This window comes from Diabrotica undecimpunctata, chromosome 8 (genome assembly GCF_040954645.1).
Source record: "Diabrotica undecimpunctata isolate CICGRU chromosome 8, icDiaUnde3, whole genome shotgun sequence".
Lineage (NCBI taxonomy): Eukaryota > Metazoa > Arthropoda > Insecta > Coleoptera > Chrysomelidae > Diabrotica > Diabrotica undecimpunctata.
Window position 1 is genome coordinate 43,126,139 of NC_092810.1, and position 22,407 is coordinate 43,148,545.

General features: G+C 29.6%; 2 protein-coding genes across 8 annotated transcripts in view; one reads left to right on the forward strand and one right to left on the reverse strand.

Moving 5' to 3' along the window:
- ATP8A (ATPase phospholipid transporting 8A1) overlaps positions 1 to 6,599 on the reverse strand; it is a 187,280-nt gene extending 180,681 nt beyond the window's left edge. For 2 of the 6 annotated variants that reach the window (XM_072540150.1, XM_072540156.1), the window contains exon 1: positions 6,398 to 6,560. Coding sequence is in view for 1 of the 6 variants with exons in the window: in XM_072540155.1 (XP_072396256.1) it covers positions 6,398 to 6,455 (58 nt within the window). In the remaining 5 variants the exon portion in view is untranslated. Of the gene's footprint in view, positions 1 to 5,943; positions 6,099 to 6,397 lie in introns of those variants that run through there. The other 4 variants (XM_072540157.1, XM_072540158.1, XM_072540155.1 and 1 more) reach the window with 3 other exon arrangements.
- A 598-nt stretch (positions 6,600 to 7,197) lies between these two features.
- LOC140447482 (RNA polymerase II subunit B1 CTD phosphatase Rpap2) lies at positions 7,198 to 21,918 on the forward strand. Of its 2 annotated transcripts, none has more exons than XM_072540160.1 (8): positions 7,198 to 7,415; positions 7,507 to 7,618; positions 8,118 to 8,407; positions 8,647 to 8,801; positions 11,467 to 12,000; positions 15,551 to 15,767; positions 21,470 to 21,622; positions 21,707 to 21,918. In XM_072540160.1, exons 1-8 carry the CDS (start codon positions 7,342 to 7,344, stop codon positions 21,876 to 21,878), a joined length of 1,707 nt encoding a protein of 568 aa, XP_072396261.1. In that variant the 5' UTR covers positions 7,198 to 7,341; the 3' UTR covers positions 21,879 to 21,918. The 2 variants fall into 2 exon arrangements, with proteins under 2 accessions (XP_072396261.1, XP_072396260.1); XM_072540159.1 differs by having other exon boundaries at positions 7,200 to 7,415; positions 11,461 to 12,000.
- The last annotated feature ends 489 nt before the right edge of the window (positions 21,919 to 22,407 follow it).

Sequence of the window (22,407 nt, forward strand, 5' to 3'; positions counted from 1 at the left end):
AATTGACTGTATTTTTGTATCAAAGTGGGCTACTCCAATTAAATCAATTAATATTCACAAAATAATATAAACAAGGCTTAAAACGTTCTTTATGCTTTGAAAGTGGTTTATAAACAACTGAATTGTAATGTATATTTTACCGCCTTTAATAAATATGAAGTATAGACTAAATTTTGTGTAAAGAACAAACATTCAACAGACCTAATAGTAAAAACATATTGATTTAAGTGTGAATTTGAGATAATGTGCTGACAAAATGTTAAATCCTAAGAAAACAAAATTATGTTTTTATGTATATTCATTATACTTAATACTCTTGGGTAAAATACCTCATATCATATATGTCTTTAGACACAGTTAATAATTTTCATTGAAGTTTAAACTATAAAGAATGTTTACAATCATTGCTCAATATTAAATGGATAAATCCATAGCAATATTATAAAAGAATATAGGTCCCTAGGTAATTTCCTAAAATTATATCTGATACTGGTGGTTCCCCCTAAAATAGGACACTGTAAGCACTCCACATTTTTACTACAGACACAGCTGACGATACTTTCAACGATTTTCAACTTTAGCGATTCAACGCGCCCAATTCTCTAGTGCCGCGCGCAGCGGACCGATCATGTTTGAGTGGGAGAGAGACGCAAGGCATTCGCCGGTCCGGCGGGCCTCTCTCTCGTTCGGTGACTCACTGTAACAGACGTGAGCGGGCGTTACAGTTTTTCTTAAATGACTCCGAGCCACAACCTAATTTAAGACGTTGTCACGTCAAAAAATACATAGATCGCCCGAAACGGATGGGAAACTGGAAAAAATACTGGAAAGTTTAAATATGCTAACGATAGAAATAAGAGAACTGTGAGAAGAGCAAAGAGAGTATAGAGCTGAAATGCAGAAACTCAGACAAGAAAATGAAAAGCTGAGACAGGAAAACAGAAAATCCAAACAAAAAGTGAAAGAATTGGAAAATAAAATAGATAGAATGGAAAAGGACACAAGGCGGAATAATATGTAGTATAAAATGTACAAGATTTCTTAAGCAATACTCTAAAAATGAATACAAAGATAAAGAAAGCAAGGAAACTTGGAAATAAAGCCTGCCTAATTGAGCTTCTAAACGCAACTGACAGAAACAATAATAAAAAACAAAAGTAAACTAAGAGAAATTAAGGGAAAAGAAATACATATAATATTAATGATGACATGGACAAGACTAAACGTATGATACAGGGGAAGATAGGAATGGAGGCAAAAGAAACTAAATCAGAAGGAAAAAATGTTAAAGTAGGATTCCAAAAAATAAACTTAAATTATGAGGTATGGATATGGAATAAAGATCAGGAAGAATTTGAAAAAATAGAAAATCAAAGTAGAACCCAACAAAACACAGAGGTAAATGAAACGAAATCCATCATCGCTGTCTCAAGGAAAATAAAACCATCATGATTGTAGAGCTTTTGAAAACACATAAAACAACTGTCAGCGTTAGATATTAATACAATTCATTTTACCAAAAACTTTTAAATAAACGTCAAGCTATTCTTAGTTTTATGAATTACTGTCAAAATCATAGCATTATAAATTTACTAAATTACTTCAAAACTATAAAGTATTATATTTAAAAAACCAGAGTGACTAATGATTTCAAAAAACGGTAAATCTAGCCACATTGTAAGCATCATATTTGAAATCTCCATATTGTAGAATAGGTGTATCCCAGATTTTATACAATTCGGACCATCCATTTAAGAGATAATTAGGCGTTTCCAGACTTTTGGTCTACTGTATTTAGCTCTGCTCTTATTACATAATTTATTATAACATTTATGACATTGTATAAATGGCACTTCTTGTGTCCTTACAGCTTTTTTCTCTTTTTGTAGCTGTCCAGATCTCTCTTCCATATATCGCAGTTGAATCCTATGAATCTGCAGGTGATGATCTTGCTAATGATTTTGTATAGTTTCTTTTTTCTCTGTAATTTCATCTGTAAAATCATCATCTCTTTTATCTTTCTATTTCTCCATGTTTTCCAATTACTTTGTCAACTGTAATAGCTCAGAATGGTGATGAAATAGTCAATCTATTTGCCAGTTATTTTTCAGGTACATATAATGATAATGAGTATAATTTACCTAATTTTGAATTGGACTAGAGTGTGGATTTCCAAATTGGGAAATTTAGTCTGACTAATGTTTTCGAGGGGATTGTAAGTTTAAAAACTACATATTCTTCAGGGCCTGATGGTTTACCTGCAACACTTATCAAGAACTGTATTTTTCCCTTTGTAAACCTTTACAACAAATTTTCAATATCATTTCAATTTCAAAATCATTATCACCATCTGTATTTCCACAATATTGAAAAAATGGTTTTCTTATACCAATCTATAAATCTGGCAATCATGAATTTGTTAACAATTATAGAAGTATAACTATTCAATCAGCAATCCCGAAACTTCTTGATAAATTGGTATCGATAAATGTCACCTGGGCTTGCAGAAACATAATTATTGATGAACATCACGGATTTTTTAACGGAAAGTCAACAGTAACAAACCTTGTCAATTATCAACAATACTTGGGTGCATTTGAGAATAAAATTCAGGTCTACAGCATTTACACTGATTTCTCAAAGGCCTTTGACCAGGTTAATCATAACCTTTTGGTCCATAAACTTTATGCATTTGGCTTTGGTGACCCCATTGTTAATTGGATTAAAAGTTTTCTGATGGGGCGTACACAGCAAGTTCGTATTAACAATTATATTTCAAAATAATTCCATTGTTGTTCTGATGTCCCACAAGGGTCTCATTGTGGTCCCCTGTTTTTTAACTTGTTCATTAACGATATTGGTAAGGCCATCAAAAACTCACACTTTCTGCTATTCTCTGATGATCTTAATGAAGTTATTTCGTTGTATACATAATAAATCATATAGAGATCTGTTGTAAGATGATGTAAATATTATATGTTAATGGTCAAAACAAAATGGTTTAAGCTTAAATCCAACTAAATGTTCTTGTATTTCATTTGGTCGTATAAATAATCTAATAGTTAATAGATATGTTCTTAATGATGTACTCTTAAAATTAAGAAAAAAGGATTTCGTAATCTTGGTTTGATTTATCGTAACAGTCATGATCTCTCACCTATTGTATTTAAATTATTGTATTGCTCTCTGGTACGCTCGGGCCTTGAATACTGCTCTGTTGTTTTATACCCATTTCATCAAGTCTACATTGATGGGTTGGAGAGCGTTCAGCGGAAGTTTCTAAGATCTTTAGTTTTTAAAGCACATATTAATATAAGAAATACTGAAAATTACTACATAGATTATTCTGTAATAATGTCTCAATTTAACACTGCTGCACTGAAGAACCGCAGGTTGAGAGCTGATATGTTATTTTTATTTAAAAATATTTAAATTTATTTAATCTAAACAACGTTATTAATTGTCCCCGGTATTAGCCAATGTGTACTTAAACATAATACATAGAACTCGACACACTGCACTCTTTTATATTCATTCCTTTTCATAGGACTGATTATGCTCGTCATTTTCGCTTGTTGAGAATGCTCAGCTCTTGCAATGACCTCCTATTGGATCCATTCTGTCCAAACATTAATGTTTTCAAAAGGAAACTTAAGGGTGTAATTATTAATCTAAATACTTATGTGATTTTTTTTATTTTTTGTGGTTTGATATACTGTTTTAATGTACAAATTTTTACTGTTTAATTGTTTCTTTGTTATTGTTTTGATGTTTATTGTACATGATCTTTACTTTTTACTATTTGTTGTATTTTATTGTAAATTGTTCTACTGTTGACATAAATAAATAAACTAGTTTTTGTACTCTATGGTTTAATTTCTGCCATTTTTCATCTATATCATATTTGGTCTGTATTTTTATCCAATTCTGTCCATATGCAATTTTGATATAACAATTTTACACTGTCCTTATTATCTTTGTCATTCTTTAGTATTATCATTGTGCTTAGTATTATCTGGAAGATTTTCTCCAGTCTATGTACGATTCAATAGGTGATACAGTATACTCCCTCTACAACGAACACGGTTATTACGAGTTTTCGCTTATAATGAGGTACATTAGATGTAACGTGAAATTTCTATTGAACTATAACCCTCTATAGCGAGGTAAATTTGCTTATAACGAGAGAAAATAAGATTGAAAAACGTGTTTTTTTATGTTTTGGCCCGTCCGTAGCTATAAATAAATACCCTTTTTAACTGCCGTCCGCAATAAACCTCTTACAATTCATGATTCTTAGTCGGAAATTTACAATTTATGATTCACAAGTGTCATTGTATGGGGTTGACCATTCACACCTAATAATATAGGTCCTAATAAACAAGATGTGGAAAGTATTTTAAAGGTTGTCAGAAACTTTATTCAAAGAAAAAACGCAAATGAAGAAGCATAAAACTGTTTCACATCTTTAGAAAATATGATAGATAGAATATTGGACAATTTAAAGCAGTCAAAAATGACAGACTTTCTTCCAATTGCAGACGCAGTAGTTTATGTTATTCTTGAAAATATGCTTTATACAGATTTACAGAATACATATTTCTTGTTTTAACATATATCATTGACAATAAAAGTAAACAACTCTTTTTTGTTTTAATGTATTTCATTGACAATAAAAGTAAACAACTTTTTTTCAAAAACGCCTTTCAAACAATATTTATTAGCATCTTATATTGCTCCGAATGGCTTCACTATAGAAAGTTAATGTTTTAGAAAACTACATATTCATATGTATGCACAGTATTATTGATGTTGGATATAACGAGATCCGCTTATAAAGAGGTAATTAGTCTGACATTTCAGTTCTCGTTATAGAGGGAGTCTACTGTATTACTAAAAAATGGTTCTGTTTAATTGAATGATACTGGCTGTGAAAAATTAATGAATAATGTTATGAAGACAACAGTCATCAAGGGAAAATACAAAGGAAAGGATGTCTTGATCGTGTGTATATCAATGATTTCAGATTCCACCAGACTTAAAATTTGATTTTGGTATTTACAATTTCCATGAGTTTCCACATTTTGTACAAGGGCAATTATATGTCGCATGTTTGAACCTAGGAAAACTGTCATGGTTATATATTTACGCAACTCAAAAAAAAAACAAGAATATTGTTTATCAGGAAGCATTAAATTGATTCAATTTCTCCAGCCTCGAGCACCTCAAATGTATTTATGAATATCTTTATGTTTAAAGAATGTGTTCATGATTTTCAATTTGTTTGTAATTAACTTTGTAATGTATTTATTAAGAAGAACTGGTTTACCCCTTGTGAAAACTAATGTTGTTTAATATCATTAAAATAGTGTAAATTTTTTACTGTGACCTCATCGTTTGTTGCAAAATTTAGTGTAATTTTACCTACGAAATATATATATATATATATATATATATATATATATATATATATATATATATATATATATATATATATATATATATATATATATATATATATATATATATATATATATATATATATATATATATATATATCTAGGTATATTGTAGGTATAGGTTATTTTCTGTTCACAGAAAATGTCTGTACAATGCATACCATGTATACTATGAAATTCAATTAATTTGTCGACTGGATAGTGTCTAAAATAATGGCATCTTGTGAATAAACATTGAAAATAAGTGTCTTAATAAAAGAAATTTTGAGAATTTGCAACAATGGCTCAAATACCATAATGTCAAAGATATAACAAGGAACTTTTTGGTATAACACTAGATATTCCTTCTGTCCCAACACTGAAAAGTTATTGTAATACTGAGAACATGTTTGAACAGTGCCAGTACCATTTGGCATCTTCTAAATTATATATCACTTTAATATTTAGTTTAAAAAACTGTAGATATACCAAATAAAATGCTTACCAATAAATGACTCATATTCGTATTTAAACACGCTGGGCCTAACTTAGTACACACCACACATTGTTTCAGTTACAACATCATATTTTATTTAATAAATTTTTTAAATAAACAACCATAAGCAAAGATATCTAAATCTTTATAACTTTATAGTATGAATGACTCTTTGTGTGAACAGAAAACAAACAGGAAAATGTACTAAAGAAATAGTTTACAAAATTTTTTATCTTTTATATCTGATAAAAGATTATATATAGATATATATATTTTCTTTTACTAAATATTCAAAGTTGTAAAGCACCAAATTAGGAAAAACCTGTATAGGTAATAGAAATAGTTAGAATTGTCATAACATATGAAGTCATTTCTAATAATTATGCATTGTAATGAGCGCATATATCAATTCCAATTTAAATACGATAACATTCTGATAACTACTTAATTGTTTAAAAATTACCTGTCGTTTTTCCTAGAATTGTGCTATATGTGCTTCTTTTGCTGCCAAACTTTAACATACTCTCACTCACGCACTACTAGTATTTTTACACTTAACAACAATACATTTTACAAAAATAAATATTTTGGAGTCTTAAAAAATTTCTATTTTTTGACACTGTGTTTAAACAAGGTTACATCTCTTCTTCTGTTCGTGCAAGACGACAATGAACATCCTTAATAGTGGCCAAGCAGTCATTTTGTGTTAAAAGTGGGATCACACCAACCGATCATTCGTCATAAAATGGATCATTCGCCATTTAATGGAAAATATTTTATAAATATAATAAATAAACACACCTGTTTAAAGTATAAAAATAATTGGTGAACCCTGTAGTAAATATTCTTGAATACCTCAGATTAACAGTTAACTCATTCACATATTGTTTAAAATAGGTGTATAAGTACCTTCCTATTTTCTGAAACGAGTAAACTTCCTAATTTTTAATTAAATATTACTTAATTATACATTAAAACATAGTTAAATATTAAAAATAATAAACAAGTCTTATTCCAAGGTGTAAGTTAAAATCTACAAATAGAAGATGTTGATGAATAAAATTAAATGCTCAGAAAATTTGCTAAAATTCATTGATAAAATGAAGAACTGATTAAAAACAAAATTTAGCCAACATAATATAAAAATTCAAGCAGAATTACTTAACCTTGTGTGAGTTGAGCTTTAGCTGAATTCCGAATGAAAATTCGGTATATTGTCAAATTTTAAGGCAGAAGAATTGTGGTTCTTATTTTTTTATTTCAAACTAGACAAACGTCAGTGTCAGATTTATATTGACGTCTCCGGTATCAATAGTTATAGTTATAGAATAGAATAGATACATAAAAGACCAAGACTAAAAGACTAACAGGAGTCTCAATGGTGTATTTTTGTTTTAGGAACTAAAAATGCAAGACTCCTTAGATGATTACGTTAAACTAGCAAAAAACATTCAATCAGAAGGTAGCTCCAAAGAGACGCAGTAAGTGATAAATGAAAGTTATTATATAAAAAAAATAGGACAAAACTGTTGCAAAATCTTGCATGATTTCTTAAAATCACTTTGTTTGTAGAAAAGATGTCCAGATTGCTGCTCAAAGAAAAAAAGAATGCGAAACGAGAGCGTTCAAAATTGTTGAGTTTTCAATAGAAGGAAAATTGAGACCAGAAATATTTACCAGATGTGTAAGTCTAACCTCTCAATGTTATTGCTTGTTTGACATACGCTAATTTTCAAACTTGATTTTCTTTTTTGGGGAATTCCTATGAAACATTTTATTAGTCAACAGTCATTTGTTTTCCAGCACTTTCCAACCTGATGAACAAATATTGTTCTAACAACTACTGCATTAGAAATATGTTGTTCTTATGAGCTTCCTGGTATAATCTTATTTTCATTTTAGAGCAAATATTATATTTGTCAATTTTTAAAAAATTGAACAACTAGACATTTAAAAAAAAATGTCTAGGCCCCAGGTCGACTCAGCCTGAATAAAATGAGTACCTTGGGTAAAACCAGGGGTAATAATAGGCGGTTGAAGCGTAGCACTGGCCATGTTACCTTCCTTGTATACCGTAGGCCCTAGATATAGCAGACTACCCTGCTATACTCCCAAAGCCGCGAACTGGTATAAAACGGGAGACTATTATTATTATTAATTTAATGTATTTTTTTAAATTTTAGCTTCCATACATCAATCAATCACATTATCAAGACATAGTTGAAGAAAGGGCTATTACAAAACTATGTGGCTACTCAGTATGTGGAAGAAAGATTCCAGAAATGCCCAAGAAACAGTTTTACATATCAACTAGGCATAACAAAGTTTATGACATTACAGATCGAAAGAACTATTGCAGTAACTTTTGTTATAAAGCTAGTCTACATATAAAAAAACAGATTGATGACAGTCCTTTGTGGTTACGCAAGCTAGATTCCATTCCAGAGTATCAATTTTTAGGAAGTGAAGGAGGGTAAGTTGACCCTTTTGTGTATTTTTAAAGGTTAACTTTGTTCACATAACTTGTGAACTTCAATAGTAGTCGTTTGGAGTGATATCTTTAAGTAACAATAAAAAAAGAATCAAAATAAATAAAACAAACAGTAGTGTGAAGTTCATTAAGGTTTATGAGACAGAAAAGATGAAAAATTGCTAATAAACTTATCATAATTGATTTGACTTGTTTTTACCAAAAGTATTAACTATTTTTAGGGGCTTACCAGGTGAATATATAGACCAAGGCATATCTAAACCTATAGTTGAACCTTTATTCACTTCTGTGGGAAGCTTTACTAATGTTTCTTTAGAAGATATGATCAACAAAGAAAAGGGAACCAGCAGAGAACAAAATAAAGGAAAACCAACAGGTAAATTAGTCTTGTTATCCCACTGTTCCTATAAATATTATAAAATTAATTGTTGAGTTTACCGAAAGTACAAGCTGATTATAGCCGCAAATGTCAAACATGGAACAAAAAATTTCGGTATAGCAGTGTTGGCATGTTTTTATAATGTAGATGCTGTATACTTCAAATATAAAAAGATAAAGCTTTAGAAAAGTACATTTTGTTTATATTATGTTATGAATTCTGCAATTTTTGATTTATATAAAACGAGTAAATATTTGTTTCTTTGTAGATTAACTGCAGTTAATTATTAGAAATTTTTTTAGTAATTACCATTTGATAGATTAGGGGATAGATTTGGCAATCATCTAATCATCAGTTGCCAGATTACAACAGATATTTGCAATTAATCTCGAAAGAGACAAATATTTACTCGTTATTGCTTCGTATAAATTAAAAATTGCAGAATTCATAAAATAGTATAATCAAAATGTACTTTTTAAAAGCTTTATCTCTTTATATTTGAAGCATACAACATATGCATTATAAAAACATGCCAACACTGCCAAACCGAAATATTTTTGATATTTGCGGCTATATTCAGCTTGTACTTTCGGTAAACTCAACCAAATAAATTTTTTTTAATATAAACCCTATGAATAAATTCTTTAATAAAGGTAAGTGTAACTTCGGACATTTTTCACATTTGGTCTCAGTGAAGATAACCTCAAATAAGTTTGACAGAACGAAATATTGGTGTATGGCAGTGTTGAAATTTACATTACAAATGAAACATATCTTATATACTAAAACGCTAAGCCCTTTTCTTGTCCACCACTTTACTCAAAAACCATATTAGATAATTAAAATATTTTTTCGGAATATTATTAGTATTACGTATGAGATTGTCAAGATATACTTTTGGTACAAAAATTCACTTCCGGTTTTGAGATGACCGGAAGTTAAAATTTACTTTAAGTTTTAGACCCCACAATGTATATATGGATCGAAAGGTCTCGTCGAGACGAATCTAAATATGTACTTCCGGTTGCGATCCGACACCGGAAGTGACCCGAAACGCGCATAAAACGTCAAGATAGAGCAAATCTGACACCGGATTCGTGATCAGCATGCAAAATTAACTGCTAAATGATATCCATGTCGACATTTGATGAACTAAAAATTGCATTCCGGTTTTGAGGTCGACTTCCGGTTTCGTTTTTATTAGTCAAATCAATAGAGAATTCAACGTAGAGTTCAAAAATGTAAGTTCACGAAATTATCATTTATAGTTTTTGAGTTATTGATAAAAATATTTTTACTTCCGGTCATTGTATATATTGTATATTTTTCTCGCAAAATAAAAATTTCATTTAAAAAACTCGATGTCGAGTTGGTCCGCTAGTGCAATCAAAAGCAATAAGTTATTTAAAAATTATTACTTTAGAATTACTTATCAAAAAAGAAAAAGTAAATAGTTTTAAAAATTTTTTAAAAGTAAATAGTAAAGTATCAGTATAAATAATAAAGTTAAAAGACATCTGTTGCAATCTGGCAACTGGATTCTGACTCTATTGCCAAATCTATCCGCTAACCTACAAAAGGGTAATTGCCAAAAAAATTTCTAATAATTAACTGCAATTAATATCAAAAGAAACAAATATTAATTCATATAAATCATAAAATTGCAGAGTACATAAAATAATATAATAAAAATGTACTTTTTAAAAGCTTTCTCTCTTTGTATTTGAAGCATATAACATAGATTATAAGGACATGGTAACACCACAGACAAATAATAAACAATCAGAATGCCCACTCTGCTTGACAAAATAAGTATGCGCATCTCTTTCGTGCAGACGGAATCAGCTATAGACATAATATGCACTATTTATTCGTACTTTTAGCTGAGGAATAGATTAAATTATTTCAAATGTACTAAATTATTAATCTCTAAAAATTTAAATTACAGTTCTATTGTAGCTTGTCACAGATTTCTCAATTCGAGTCTATGTTTCCGTTTAAAATATGGAGATCTCATGCTGACAAACTTCAAAGGTGGCATCTGAGAGTGGGCATTCTGATTGTTGTTTATTCTATTATTGTTGTTATTATATTATTGTGAAACTTAATTGACAGCTAATTTGAGGCTAACTTCTCCTGGGACCAAATGTGAAAAATGTCCATAACTTATTTGGGCAGTTTTTATGTAGAGTAGAGTAAATTTTTAAACATAATTGAGCAAATAACATCACATTATTAATTACAGATTAAAAAAATATATATATTGACATCACACATTTAAAATATATTAACATTACAAATTAAATATGCTGATCAAGGAGAAGGATAGGCCAGGTACTCCGCCACAGTATAGTGTCAACTAGGTGTTGAAAAACCTTTCTTTTAAAAGCTCTATAGTGTGTTTCCTGTTGAATGTCAGATGGTAGACTAATATAAAATTTAACACACACATACAAAGGACTTCTCTCTGTTATAGACAGTCTGTGAAGTGGCGCATATGTCAACTTCGTTGCTGATATATTATCTAAAAATTATTTGATTTATGTCTTTTTATTGGTATTCCTGTCAATTTTTTATCATACAACAGTTAATTTCTCAATTTTTTGAATAAGAGCTTCTTTTCTGTTCATTTTCTTTAGTGATTAGTGATTTAAAGTTTCAGGAAATAAGAAAAAGTCCAAGTTGGTCAAAACCATGCAAACAATCACAGAAATGGAACATATAGAGGAAGACGAGCCAACTGTACAAGTAAAGAAGGATCCTGTAGGCTACAATCCCTTACAAAAGTCATCTAGTCTTCCAGTGATAATTGAAAATGAAGAAAACATTGAAAACAAGCCAGAATCATTCGAATCCTCACACAGTATACCACATATGAAGCCTAGCTTTAAAAAGACAAGAACAAAGTCTATGAAACTTCCTAAAATCGATATTGAAGATCAGATTAAGAAAGTTGTAAAAGAATGGTTGACTTTAGAATCTCTGATATTTTTATATGGTGAACCTAAAATAAAAACCGTTTTAAATGAGAAAAAATTAAGTGAGTATTTTGAAAAATTGCAAATAGACAATTTACAGAGGGACCAACAAATTAAATATATGGATATATGTAGAAGACTAAATTTAAGGGAAATGGCAGACGAAAAATTTGACAATTCCTTAATTGGAACAAAGCTGCAGCCTCCGCCAGATTATGGTAAGTCAATATTTTTTGGTCAGGTCTATTTTTTAGTGTAAACATAGAGTGTATCAATTAATGAAATAATGTAAAAATGTCGAATTTATGTTTTTATAATATTTTTCTCATGACATCAAATTCAACCATGTTAAGAATGGTTTTTCTGTGTCAAAAACTTATGTAAAACTGTATTATAATTTTTAAAATTGACAAACACAATACACGTTTAGGTATATATGTAGCTCTTTCAAGCCTCCACAGACAAATGAAGTTTATTAACCTTACCTAACCTCCTATAACCCTATTAAATATCACCTAACCTAACCCAACGTCACTTAACTATGTTTTTCCTTTTAAGTTTCACCAGATGTTTACAACTTAACATTTTACACTTAATTGTACAAAAATTAGTTTGTTGGTTTTAAAATTTAGTAGGTAATTTTTGTAAATATCGTCCTAAAACTGGGTAATGTGGTCCAAAAATCTTCATAATTTGTAAAAAATGTTATAAACAGTTGGTAACTTTTATGAAAATCTTGTTATATCTTAGTAAGTTTTAGAAGAATGTTATAAACTATATTAATTGACTTAAATTCTGTAAAAACTGTTGATTTGTAAGAAACTATGAATTTTTTGTATAAATGGGGCAACACTAACATCCCAGTCACTGCTAAAGATCTGCAAAGAAACAGTCCCGTTTTAATGAAAAATACAGAAAAATTAGTGACCACCCAGTAAAATGCACTATAGAGCCCTTTTTTTAATGAAAAATACAGAAAAATGAGTTGTAACTGCTTGGTAAAATACACTATAATCAGTAATTGGCGCAGATATGAATTTCAGGTTAGCAAATCTTGTCTAGGCTATACTAGTAACATATTTGGTTGTATTTTACCATTTTATTGTGTTTAATGTTACTTGTATATAAAAAAACTTTGCTGTTATTAAAAAAGATTCTCAGCAAGTGATGTCTACAAATTTACATATTTCTAGAATTTTTTTTTATCGTATCATCATATCAGTTAAACAGATAATCAAAATCTTTATGAAAAAGCTTCTCCAAATGTTTCAAGTTAGATTAGACTATACTAATAATGTTTAGTGTGGGTTAGAAGGATTTGTTTGTTGTTTTCCATGGTGATATACTATAACCATAGCAAAATTGAATTTTAGTGCAGCCACTTACCCTAATAGTCCAAGATCCCAGAGCGATCAGACATAACTTATTTTCACACAGATGAAACCTTTGAGTCTCAGTAGCGTCTCGCGTGCTTTGAATACCTGTGTATTTATGAAACTTGCTGAGTGACACCTGGGCAGGTACCAGGTGAGAAAGGTAACTAAAAATAAGAGCAATTTAACTTAAATTTACATAACTGATTTTTATACATATTTTGTAGAATATTATTTTGACAATACTGTAATGAGTGTCAGACACTTGTCATGGACCAGAACTTTTGTCAGACGCTTTAAAGCTGCACTAAAATTAAATGAACTTTACTTACTTTTACATGTCTGATTTTTAAATATGTTATTAATGGTTCTATAATAAAGTTATATTTAATCAGTCAGACAAATTAGAATGACCAAACATCCCTCAAACACAAAAATTAGTTAACTAGAAGTATGAGCTCGAGAGTGCTGTGCGCATGAGCCACAGAGTAAAAAATTCAAATTCATTAAGAATACTTACTGTTTTCGATCCGATTAAATATTTTTGCATCTCTATTTTAATATGATGAACTCTAGCATTAAGATAAATATTAAAGTAAATTATTGTATTGATATTTGGGATAATTAATTAATTCGGAGCAATTTGGTTTCATAAGAAATTATATTTACTTTATTGTAAGAAAGATACTAGTTAGGATAATTAAAAAAAAATAATTTTTGTAAAAAATCTTTAACTGGGATTGATTGAAACAAACATTTTTCTATATTTTAATCATTATATTCATTGTCGCAATTATTACAATTTTCATCATTCAACCAATCATGATGCTGCTCATCCGAGTCATCATCTTCATCATTATCAGTTATGCTGTTGCTGGCTGGTTGTTTTGCAAAAAATAGTTCAAAGAATTAAAAAGCAGAAAATCACAAACATAATAAATTCTAAACCTGAAATCAAAGTATAATACCTGAAGTTTGAAGGAATTCACTAACGTTTGCTGGTAATTGGTCACCATCAAACCAATGAAAGTGATATTGGTTTTCTTCTAATATCTACCCATTGTATTCAGGAGTTAAAATGGTTGGTTTTTTTGCATTTGCATTATTCCATATGCTAAAAATGTAATTAGCACGGTGAAATTGTTGGAATAACTCACTTTAGCATAGTGGTAAACTGCTAGCATCAAAATTTTTTAAATTTTTGCGATCGAATTCTTCGTTAATATTAGATACGCTGTAATTATTTAAAAACAATTGAAGCTGGGCAGCATTAATGTTGCACGTATCAGGAAAACTATAAATTTCGCAGATAAATTTTTGGATTATTTTGAAAATATCTTTTTGGGTGGCTTCATCGGTAAACAACTCTGATTCTCCAAACTGCATGAAAGCTCGCTGATTATCATGTTTCTTCATTAATATATTGAATGGTCTTTGCTTACCCTTTTTAAAAAAAGGCGGGATTAAAGTCACATCCAGTTAGAGCGTGAAACACTGGCAAACTTCTACATAAAGATGGTCCCAAGTACTCGTAAACCTTTGTCAAATTAATGTATCTCTGGTTATTTCCGGTGCCTGCGTTTAACCATACATTCGAATCATCATTTTTTAAATTATGCATATATCGTAACATAATTATCGCAATGTCTCACTCATTCTGAAATGCAAGCACAGCACTCTCGCGCTCATACTTCTGGTGAACTCATTTTTGTGTTTGAGGAATATTTGGTCATTCTAATTTGTCTGACTGATTAAATATAACTTTATTATAGTTCCATTAATAACATATTTAAAAATCAGACATGTAAAAGTAAGTAAAGTTTATTTAATTTTAGTGGAGTTTTAAAGCGTCTGACAAAAGTTCTGGTCCATGACAAGTGTCTGACACTTATTACAGTATTTTCAAAATAATATTCTACAAAATATGTATAAAAATCAGTTATGTAAATTTAAGTTAAATAGCTCTTATTTTTAGTTACCTTTCTCACCTGGTACCTGCCCAGGTGTCACTCAGCAAGTTTCATAAATACGCAGGTATTCAAAGCACGCGAGACGCTACTGAGACTCTAAGGTTTCATCTGTGTGAAAATAAGTTATGTCTGATCGCTCTGGGATCTTACTCTATAAAAGCTTAGCTAACGATTGTTTTAATTATGCAGTCTCATTTCGAGTCAAAGATCTGTCTTGTTAACAGAAAATTCAGCGTATAACTTTTTTTGTTGGAAAAAGACCACAAAATATTGTTTGTTTTGCTGTAAGGCCTAGTTTCTTGCAATTTAAATTACTTACTACAATACTAGTACTAGAAGCAATGTTACTTATATATTTTACATGACTTTAAAAGAGTATGGTGTGTATTAGCTTTATTAAATTATTGTATCTTTGCCATTTTTAGCGAAAATTAAACAAGAAAATAAGGAACTGACCATCAAAGTGAAGTGTTTCTTTAGCGGGGTAATGTTAGAGAAGGAAGACAGTAATTTTCCCTCGAAAACTAAAAAAACTGAAGAAAATAAAGACTGTACCGAAAGTCCTGTAGTATTACCATTAGTTGATGTAAATTCCCAGAAGGCATTAAGAAGAAAAATATTCTTAACAGCCGTCAATAAATCGTAAGTAAATGATGCTTTTGCTTAAACATGTCTATATGCTCTTTTTTTGACATCCTCTGCAACATTTATACTAGAATTGTTGTTTTTTTTGCCTGTTGTCCTTGAAACTTTAACAAAGCTATTTTCCTCTTAAGGGTCAATAAACCAAACACACAATAATATGTATGACTTAACAATTCACCCACGTAATATTGTGATAATATTTGAATTCAACTAAAAATTACTACTCAAAGCAAATCAAAATTCTGATTCGGCAGAATCTTATAGAGGTATTTCATGAAGCTCCTGCATAACAAAAACGCTAGAAAGAATGATAAAACTTAAGCTCGAAAAATGGTTAGAAAAAAATAATAAAATGTCACAAACACAATTTGGATTTCGAAAAAATCATTCTACTGTGTAAGCAGTGAGCCACTTGGTAACAGATATAAATTTAGCGTTTACGTCAAATTCTTCAGTAACAGCTCTTTTATTAGATGTTGAATCAGCATACGACAATGTTAATTTAAGTATACTATACAACAAAATGACACAAATAGGTCTTCCTGAATGTTTCTGTCAAAAAATAATAAAACTATATGACTGTAGAAAGATTTACCTCTGTAAATGGATGGTTTACCTCAAAGAGGAATATTAAGCCTGTTGTTATATTTCATTTATACTGCTGATCTAGTAAAAAATTTAAACTCCACAAGAATTTTACAATTTGCAGATGATATAGTCATTTATCAAGAATAAGTTGAAATAGAAAATGCAGTCAAATCCATTAAAGAAGGAGTCCAACATATTAAAACATGGAGTGAATTACATGGACTAAATATCTCTATTTCCAAAACTAAATTATGTATTTTTACCAGAAAACGAAAAGAGATACCCAACTACATCGTAATAAACATTGTCTCCTATCCAGTGCAAAGTTATGTTAAATATTTGGCTATTACTCTTGATAGACAGCTTCTCTGGAAAGAACATATAGACAATATAGTTAAAAAAAAAACAGAAAAAGGAATAAATCTTCTTCGATTCGTGTCAAACTTACGATGGGGAGCAGATCCAAATATTTCTTTGTTATTATTTAAAAATAATATAAGAGGTATAATCGACTATGGATCAATATTATACAGTGACGCATCACAGTGTCATTTAAACAAAATAGACAAAATCGTTAATAAATGCCTTAGATTGTGTATAGGAGCCCTAAGAAGTACACCCATTAGTAACTTACAAGTCGAATGCTGTGAAATGCCAATGGATATAAGACGAAAAACACTTGGCATCAGACTTTGAGTTAGATTGTACGAGAAAAAGTCAAGTTTAATATCCAAAATAGACGAGCTGTTCTTAGCAGACTTACAGAAAAATATTGGATAAAAAAGAAGACTCTAAATATAGTAGATTTCTTTTCAAAAATGACAATACATGATAAATAACTATATAAATATGACCTAAACCCAAATTAGAATATTGACTTTAATACTCTAGAACAAGTTCAGGTATACTTCTTAAGGGACTATAGCAATTTACCTTTATCTTTAAGAAAATTAATGTTTATATCTGACAGTTCACAATTGTTCAAATATTGTTATATGCTATATACAGATGCATCCAAAAGTATCGAATGTGTGGGATGTGCATACTGGGATAACAATAATAAAAACAGTAAAATGTTTAAACTCAATTCCATCATGAGTATATAAACAGCTGAATTAATAGCGATAGTGGAAGCACTAAAATATTTATCTAATATAAATCATTCAAAGTTTATAATTTACAGCAAAAGTTCTTTAAGTAAAATTAGTGCCCTAAATCCTAAATCAAAAGTAAATTACATTGAATTATATATAATAAATAAAATTAAAGAACTTCGGTCACAAAGCAAAACTGTTAAGTTGGCATGGATTAAAAGCCACTGTGGAATAACTGGAAATGAGATTGTAGATGAATTGGCAAAAAACGCTGTGACACAAGGAGTATGAATTCATTATCTTTGTACGTCTAGAGATATAGAATCATACATGTTCAAAGAGCTTAAGAAAGAATGGAAAGAAAGGTATATTAATGAGAATATATATATATATATATATATATATATATATATATATATATATATATATATATATATATATATATATATATATATATATATAGGAAACCATTACAGAATAGAATAGAAAAAAGCTGTATTCTCAGGATTCACAAGTTACACACAAATATAAATTGTCAATAGAATGGTGTCAATTATAATTTGTAATGGTTGCTGTAACAACCTACACTTAACATAAAAGTAATATTAAAATATAAGGATAATAACAGTGACATTTAGATAAGAGCCCTCAGTCTCTCTGCAGGTCAGCTTGAAGGTATTCTTCCACTTTGTACGATTCAAGGTGTATGAGCAACTGTTGAACAGACTTTCTATATTTATTTATGTCAGTTTCTATTTTGATGCTATAAGGCAGTTTATTAAAGAATTTAATACAGGCATATTCTGTGGTTTTCTCAGATTCTGTTAGTCTGTGTATTGGTATATTATAGTTTATGAGATTGTTTCGTGTATTAGTATTATGGTTTGTTATGTGTTTCAAGACTTTATGTCTATTTTAAAAAATGAAAAGTAAGCATTCATATATGTATGTTCCAGCCATTGTTAGTATGTTTAGTTTTTTGAAATTACCTCTACATGAATCCCTGTATTTCAAGTTAAGCAGAGTTCTGATTGCTCTTTTTTGTAATATAAAAACCTGTTCAGCGTTACCACTTCCCCCCAGAAAACTATTCCAAATCGCATTACAGAATGAAAATTTGAAAAATATACAACTCGTTTACATTTTTCGTCCAAATAATTTGCTGTTATTCTGAAAGAGTAGCAGATAGATGCTAACCTGTTACATATCTCTTTTATATGCACTCCAAAATTTAAATTTTGGTCAATATGTACCCCCAGAAATTTTGTGCTTTGGTTTAGAGTAACCATTTGCGATTGAATTGAGACAGTTTCTGGTAAGGTACTATTATTTGTTTTAGTGACGAAACAGATATAATTTGTTTTTTCTCTGTTCAGTATGAGTTTATTCATATTGAGCCATCGCTGTGCTTTATCTAATCTATTATTAGCGATATTCAATAAATTATTCAAGGATGACCCTATAGTTAAAATGTTAGTGTCATCTGCAAATTTCACAATAAGAGTATTCTGATTGTTGTCTGTAATGTCGAAAGCTAAATCATTTACATAAAAAAACAAAGAGAAGAGGACCCATAATACTTCCCTGAGGAATTCCCACCGAAATGAGTCCTTCATCAGAGAAGCAATTTCTTCCCTCGTACTCAAATTTTACTTTCTGTTTTCTGTTTGATAGGTATGATTTTATCCAATTATAACCTGACCCTCTAATGCCATATCTGTAAAGCTTTTCCATTAGTATTTTGTGATTTCAAGTATCAAATGCCTTTGATAAATCTAAAAATATGCCCATGGATATATCTTTTTTTTCATAACCTTCATTTATCTTTGTTATAAAATCATAAATGGCAGTCTCTATAGATTTTCCCTTAAGGTACCCATGTTGTGCATGGCATAACAGTCCCTCACTATAGAAAAAACTGAGAAGCCTGACACACATGACTGTTTCAAAAACCTTAGAGAATGATGGTAAGAGGCTTATCGGACGATAATTTTCTAGTAAAGTGGCATCACCTTTTTTATACACTAGTTTTACTACAGCTATTTTTAAGTTGTCTGGAAATATCCCATTTATGAAGGTATTGTTTATTATATGACATAATGGTATAGCTAGCTCATATGCACACAGTTTTATTATATTTGTAGGTATCCCATCATATCCTGAAGTGAATTTATTTTTCAATTTTCTAATTAATTCAATTACTTCATTTATAGTTACTGGCGTTAGAAAAAATGAGTTTTTGTTAAACTCTATTTTGGTGCTGAATTCTATTTTTGGTATATTTTCTAAAAGATGTGTAGCAGCATTTAAAAAATATTTATTAAAATTATTACTTACCATGACTGGATCTCCTAGTATAGCTACATTATTATCGATACAATTTACCTGTGTGATTTCTTTAACGGTTTTCCATAGACTTTTTGACTTATTTTGACTATTATATATTTCTTGCCCATACTGCATTTTTCGTGAATCCACAAGCATTTTATTATACTGACGTTTTGTTTGTTTGTACTCATCTTTGTAATGGTCATCTACTCTACTTAATATTAACAAAAGGTCTAAGCGACTTTTATATTGATTTATTTCATTTGTATTATAGTATTTGATATATTTTCTATGTTTATTTATATTTTTTTCTGGAAAGCATTGGTCAAATAACAAAGAAATGATTTTCATAAATACAACCCATTGCTTTTCTATATCCCAATTTGGTACTGAAAAAAGCTCCTCCCAGTCTTCATCTTGCAGCATTTGCCTAAAATTTTCTTTACTGTGGGAATCAAAAATTCTTTTCCTAATTTTTATATTTTCTTTTTTGTTTACATTAATACTGAAAGTTATTTTTTGACCAAGATGATCAGAAATATGAGTATCTAATACTTCTGCTACATAGAGTTCACAGTTTGTAAAAATGTTATCAATGCACGTCTTTGTAGTTCTACATATGCGAGTATATTCAGAAACTGATGGCAATATATTAAATGTTTGTAATAAATAGAGAAAGTCTGTTTTATCTTTAGTTTGACTCCTCAAATCAATATTAAAATCACCTGCAATAAAAACTAGAGATCTCTCACCTGAAATATACAGAGCAATCAGAAACCGTATTACGGATAAATCTTGGTTTGCTAAAATGGAGTCGACAAAGGATATGACAAGAATTGTATGCAGAATAAGATTTAACCACTATCTTACACCATCATATATGTTTAAAATGAATCTAGTTGATAGTCCACAATGTACTTGTGGTCAGATGGGTAACCTACAACATAAAATTCTGGACTGTTCTCTCATATCTAATAAGGTTAATCTTTGACCGATGTCCAGCATCCTATTAATTTAAATTATTTATTAACATTAGAAAACAATGAGTTTTTATATAGATTATTATATAAACATGTTTTAGATATTAAACTCAAATTGTAATTGTAAATATAGAGTACGTATTTCTTTGTAATTTGTTAGAAAGAAAAAATTTAAAAAAAAATAATAAAAAAAGAAAATTAAAAAATAAATAAATAAAAAAAAATACAAGAAATAAATAAATTAAAAAAAATAAATAAATTAAAATAAAAAAAAAAGAGAAAAAATGAGGAACTTGGACAGTCCACAGTAAACTAGCTATTGAATTAAGTAGATAGCTGCAGAAGAGTTTGCTGTGGAACTCTGAGGACCTCATCACTTATTTTATATATAAATAACTAAAAAGCACCTAAAAGAAAAAAAAAGACTATATATTAGAGATCAATACTAGTAATAGATTTAGGATAAGATTGTATACGAAACAATGACTAATGAAAAAATGAGTAAAAATTGTAAGATTGGCGAATGGATTTAGTGTCCGCAGTCATTTAAACAGAAACAAACAACTAAAAATTACGATTTTACAAGTGGATCTACTAATTCTACCATGCACGCTGTATAGAGATGTCCATAAATAGTAAATCCATATTTATTTATTTTAGATCTTCACATATTCTTTATGCTCTTTTTAACGTATTTTATTGTTTTTAGAATGCAACAGTTGCTGCAAGGTTTGCGAATCAAGTTTTACAACACGATACTTACAGATTTGCAAAATTTAGTTAAAACATTCAACCTTAACGCAGATAATATAGTATTTAGGCCAATTGTATGGAATTATATCAGCATAATATTGCTCAATATGTAAGTAGTATGCAATATGCATAAATTAGGTTATATTAGGTTAGTTTTATAAAAGTAAGAGCTTGGAAATTTATTTTGTTTCAGATTATCTATTCGTGATTCTGAAATTATGAAAGTATTGGAAGAAAAGGCTTCACAGGAATACATAAAGCTCGAAATGTCCATTTTGCCTAATAAGGAAGTAATAATAAGTGATCTAATGAAGGAGGTCTCTGATATTGATCTTTTCATTGAACACTACATTTCCTCCAATTGATGTGATTATTTAATAATTTTAAGTAAACATTAACAACTAATGCGATTTGTTTTATTTATTCTTGTTTTACTTTCTCAACTTCGCTATAAAACGTAGTAAACGGTACAGAACTAAAACAAACGAAAAGCATTAGCTATTAGTATTGATTAAAATGTCTCAATTGGAAAAAAATACATAAAATCTCGGATATTTCATTTTTTTACCATTGAGTTACGCCAAATGTAGGCATCTTACAGTTGCTTGAGTTAAATAACATTTAAAATTTTTAAATAGGTGTGACGTAGCTCTCAAACCCATTGATGACCAGTGGCGGATCCAGAAATTTTTGCCAGGGGGGTTATGGGTCTTGAGGGTGATTTTGATACAGGATTTAGATTTTTGCATCCCCATTTTTTGTTCGGCGGGGGGGGGGGGAAGGTCATGGCTCTCGAGGGTGATTTTGATATAGGATTTAGATTTTTGCACCTTTACGATTGATAAGATTTGTACCTCATGTAAGGGAACCATTTTCTCAATAATTATTTTAAAC

Excerpts from the sequence above, each read along its gene's own strand:
- LOC140447482 (XM_072540159.1), top strand. The coding sequence starts at position 7,342 with ATGCAAGACTCCTTAGATGATTACGTTAAACTAGCAAAAAACATTCAA. Across the intron at positions 7,416-7,506 it reads GGTAGCTCCAAAGAGACGCA|AAAAGATGTCCAGATTGCTG; the intron begins GTAAGTGATAAA and ends CTTTGTTTGTAG. Across the intron at positions 7,619-8,117 it reads CAGAAATATTTACCAGATGT|CTTCCATACATCAATCAATC; the intron begins GTAAGTCTAACC and ends TTTAAATTTTAG.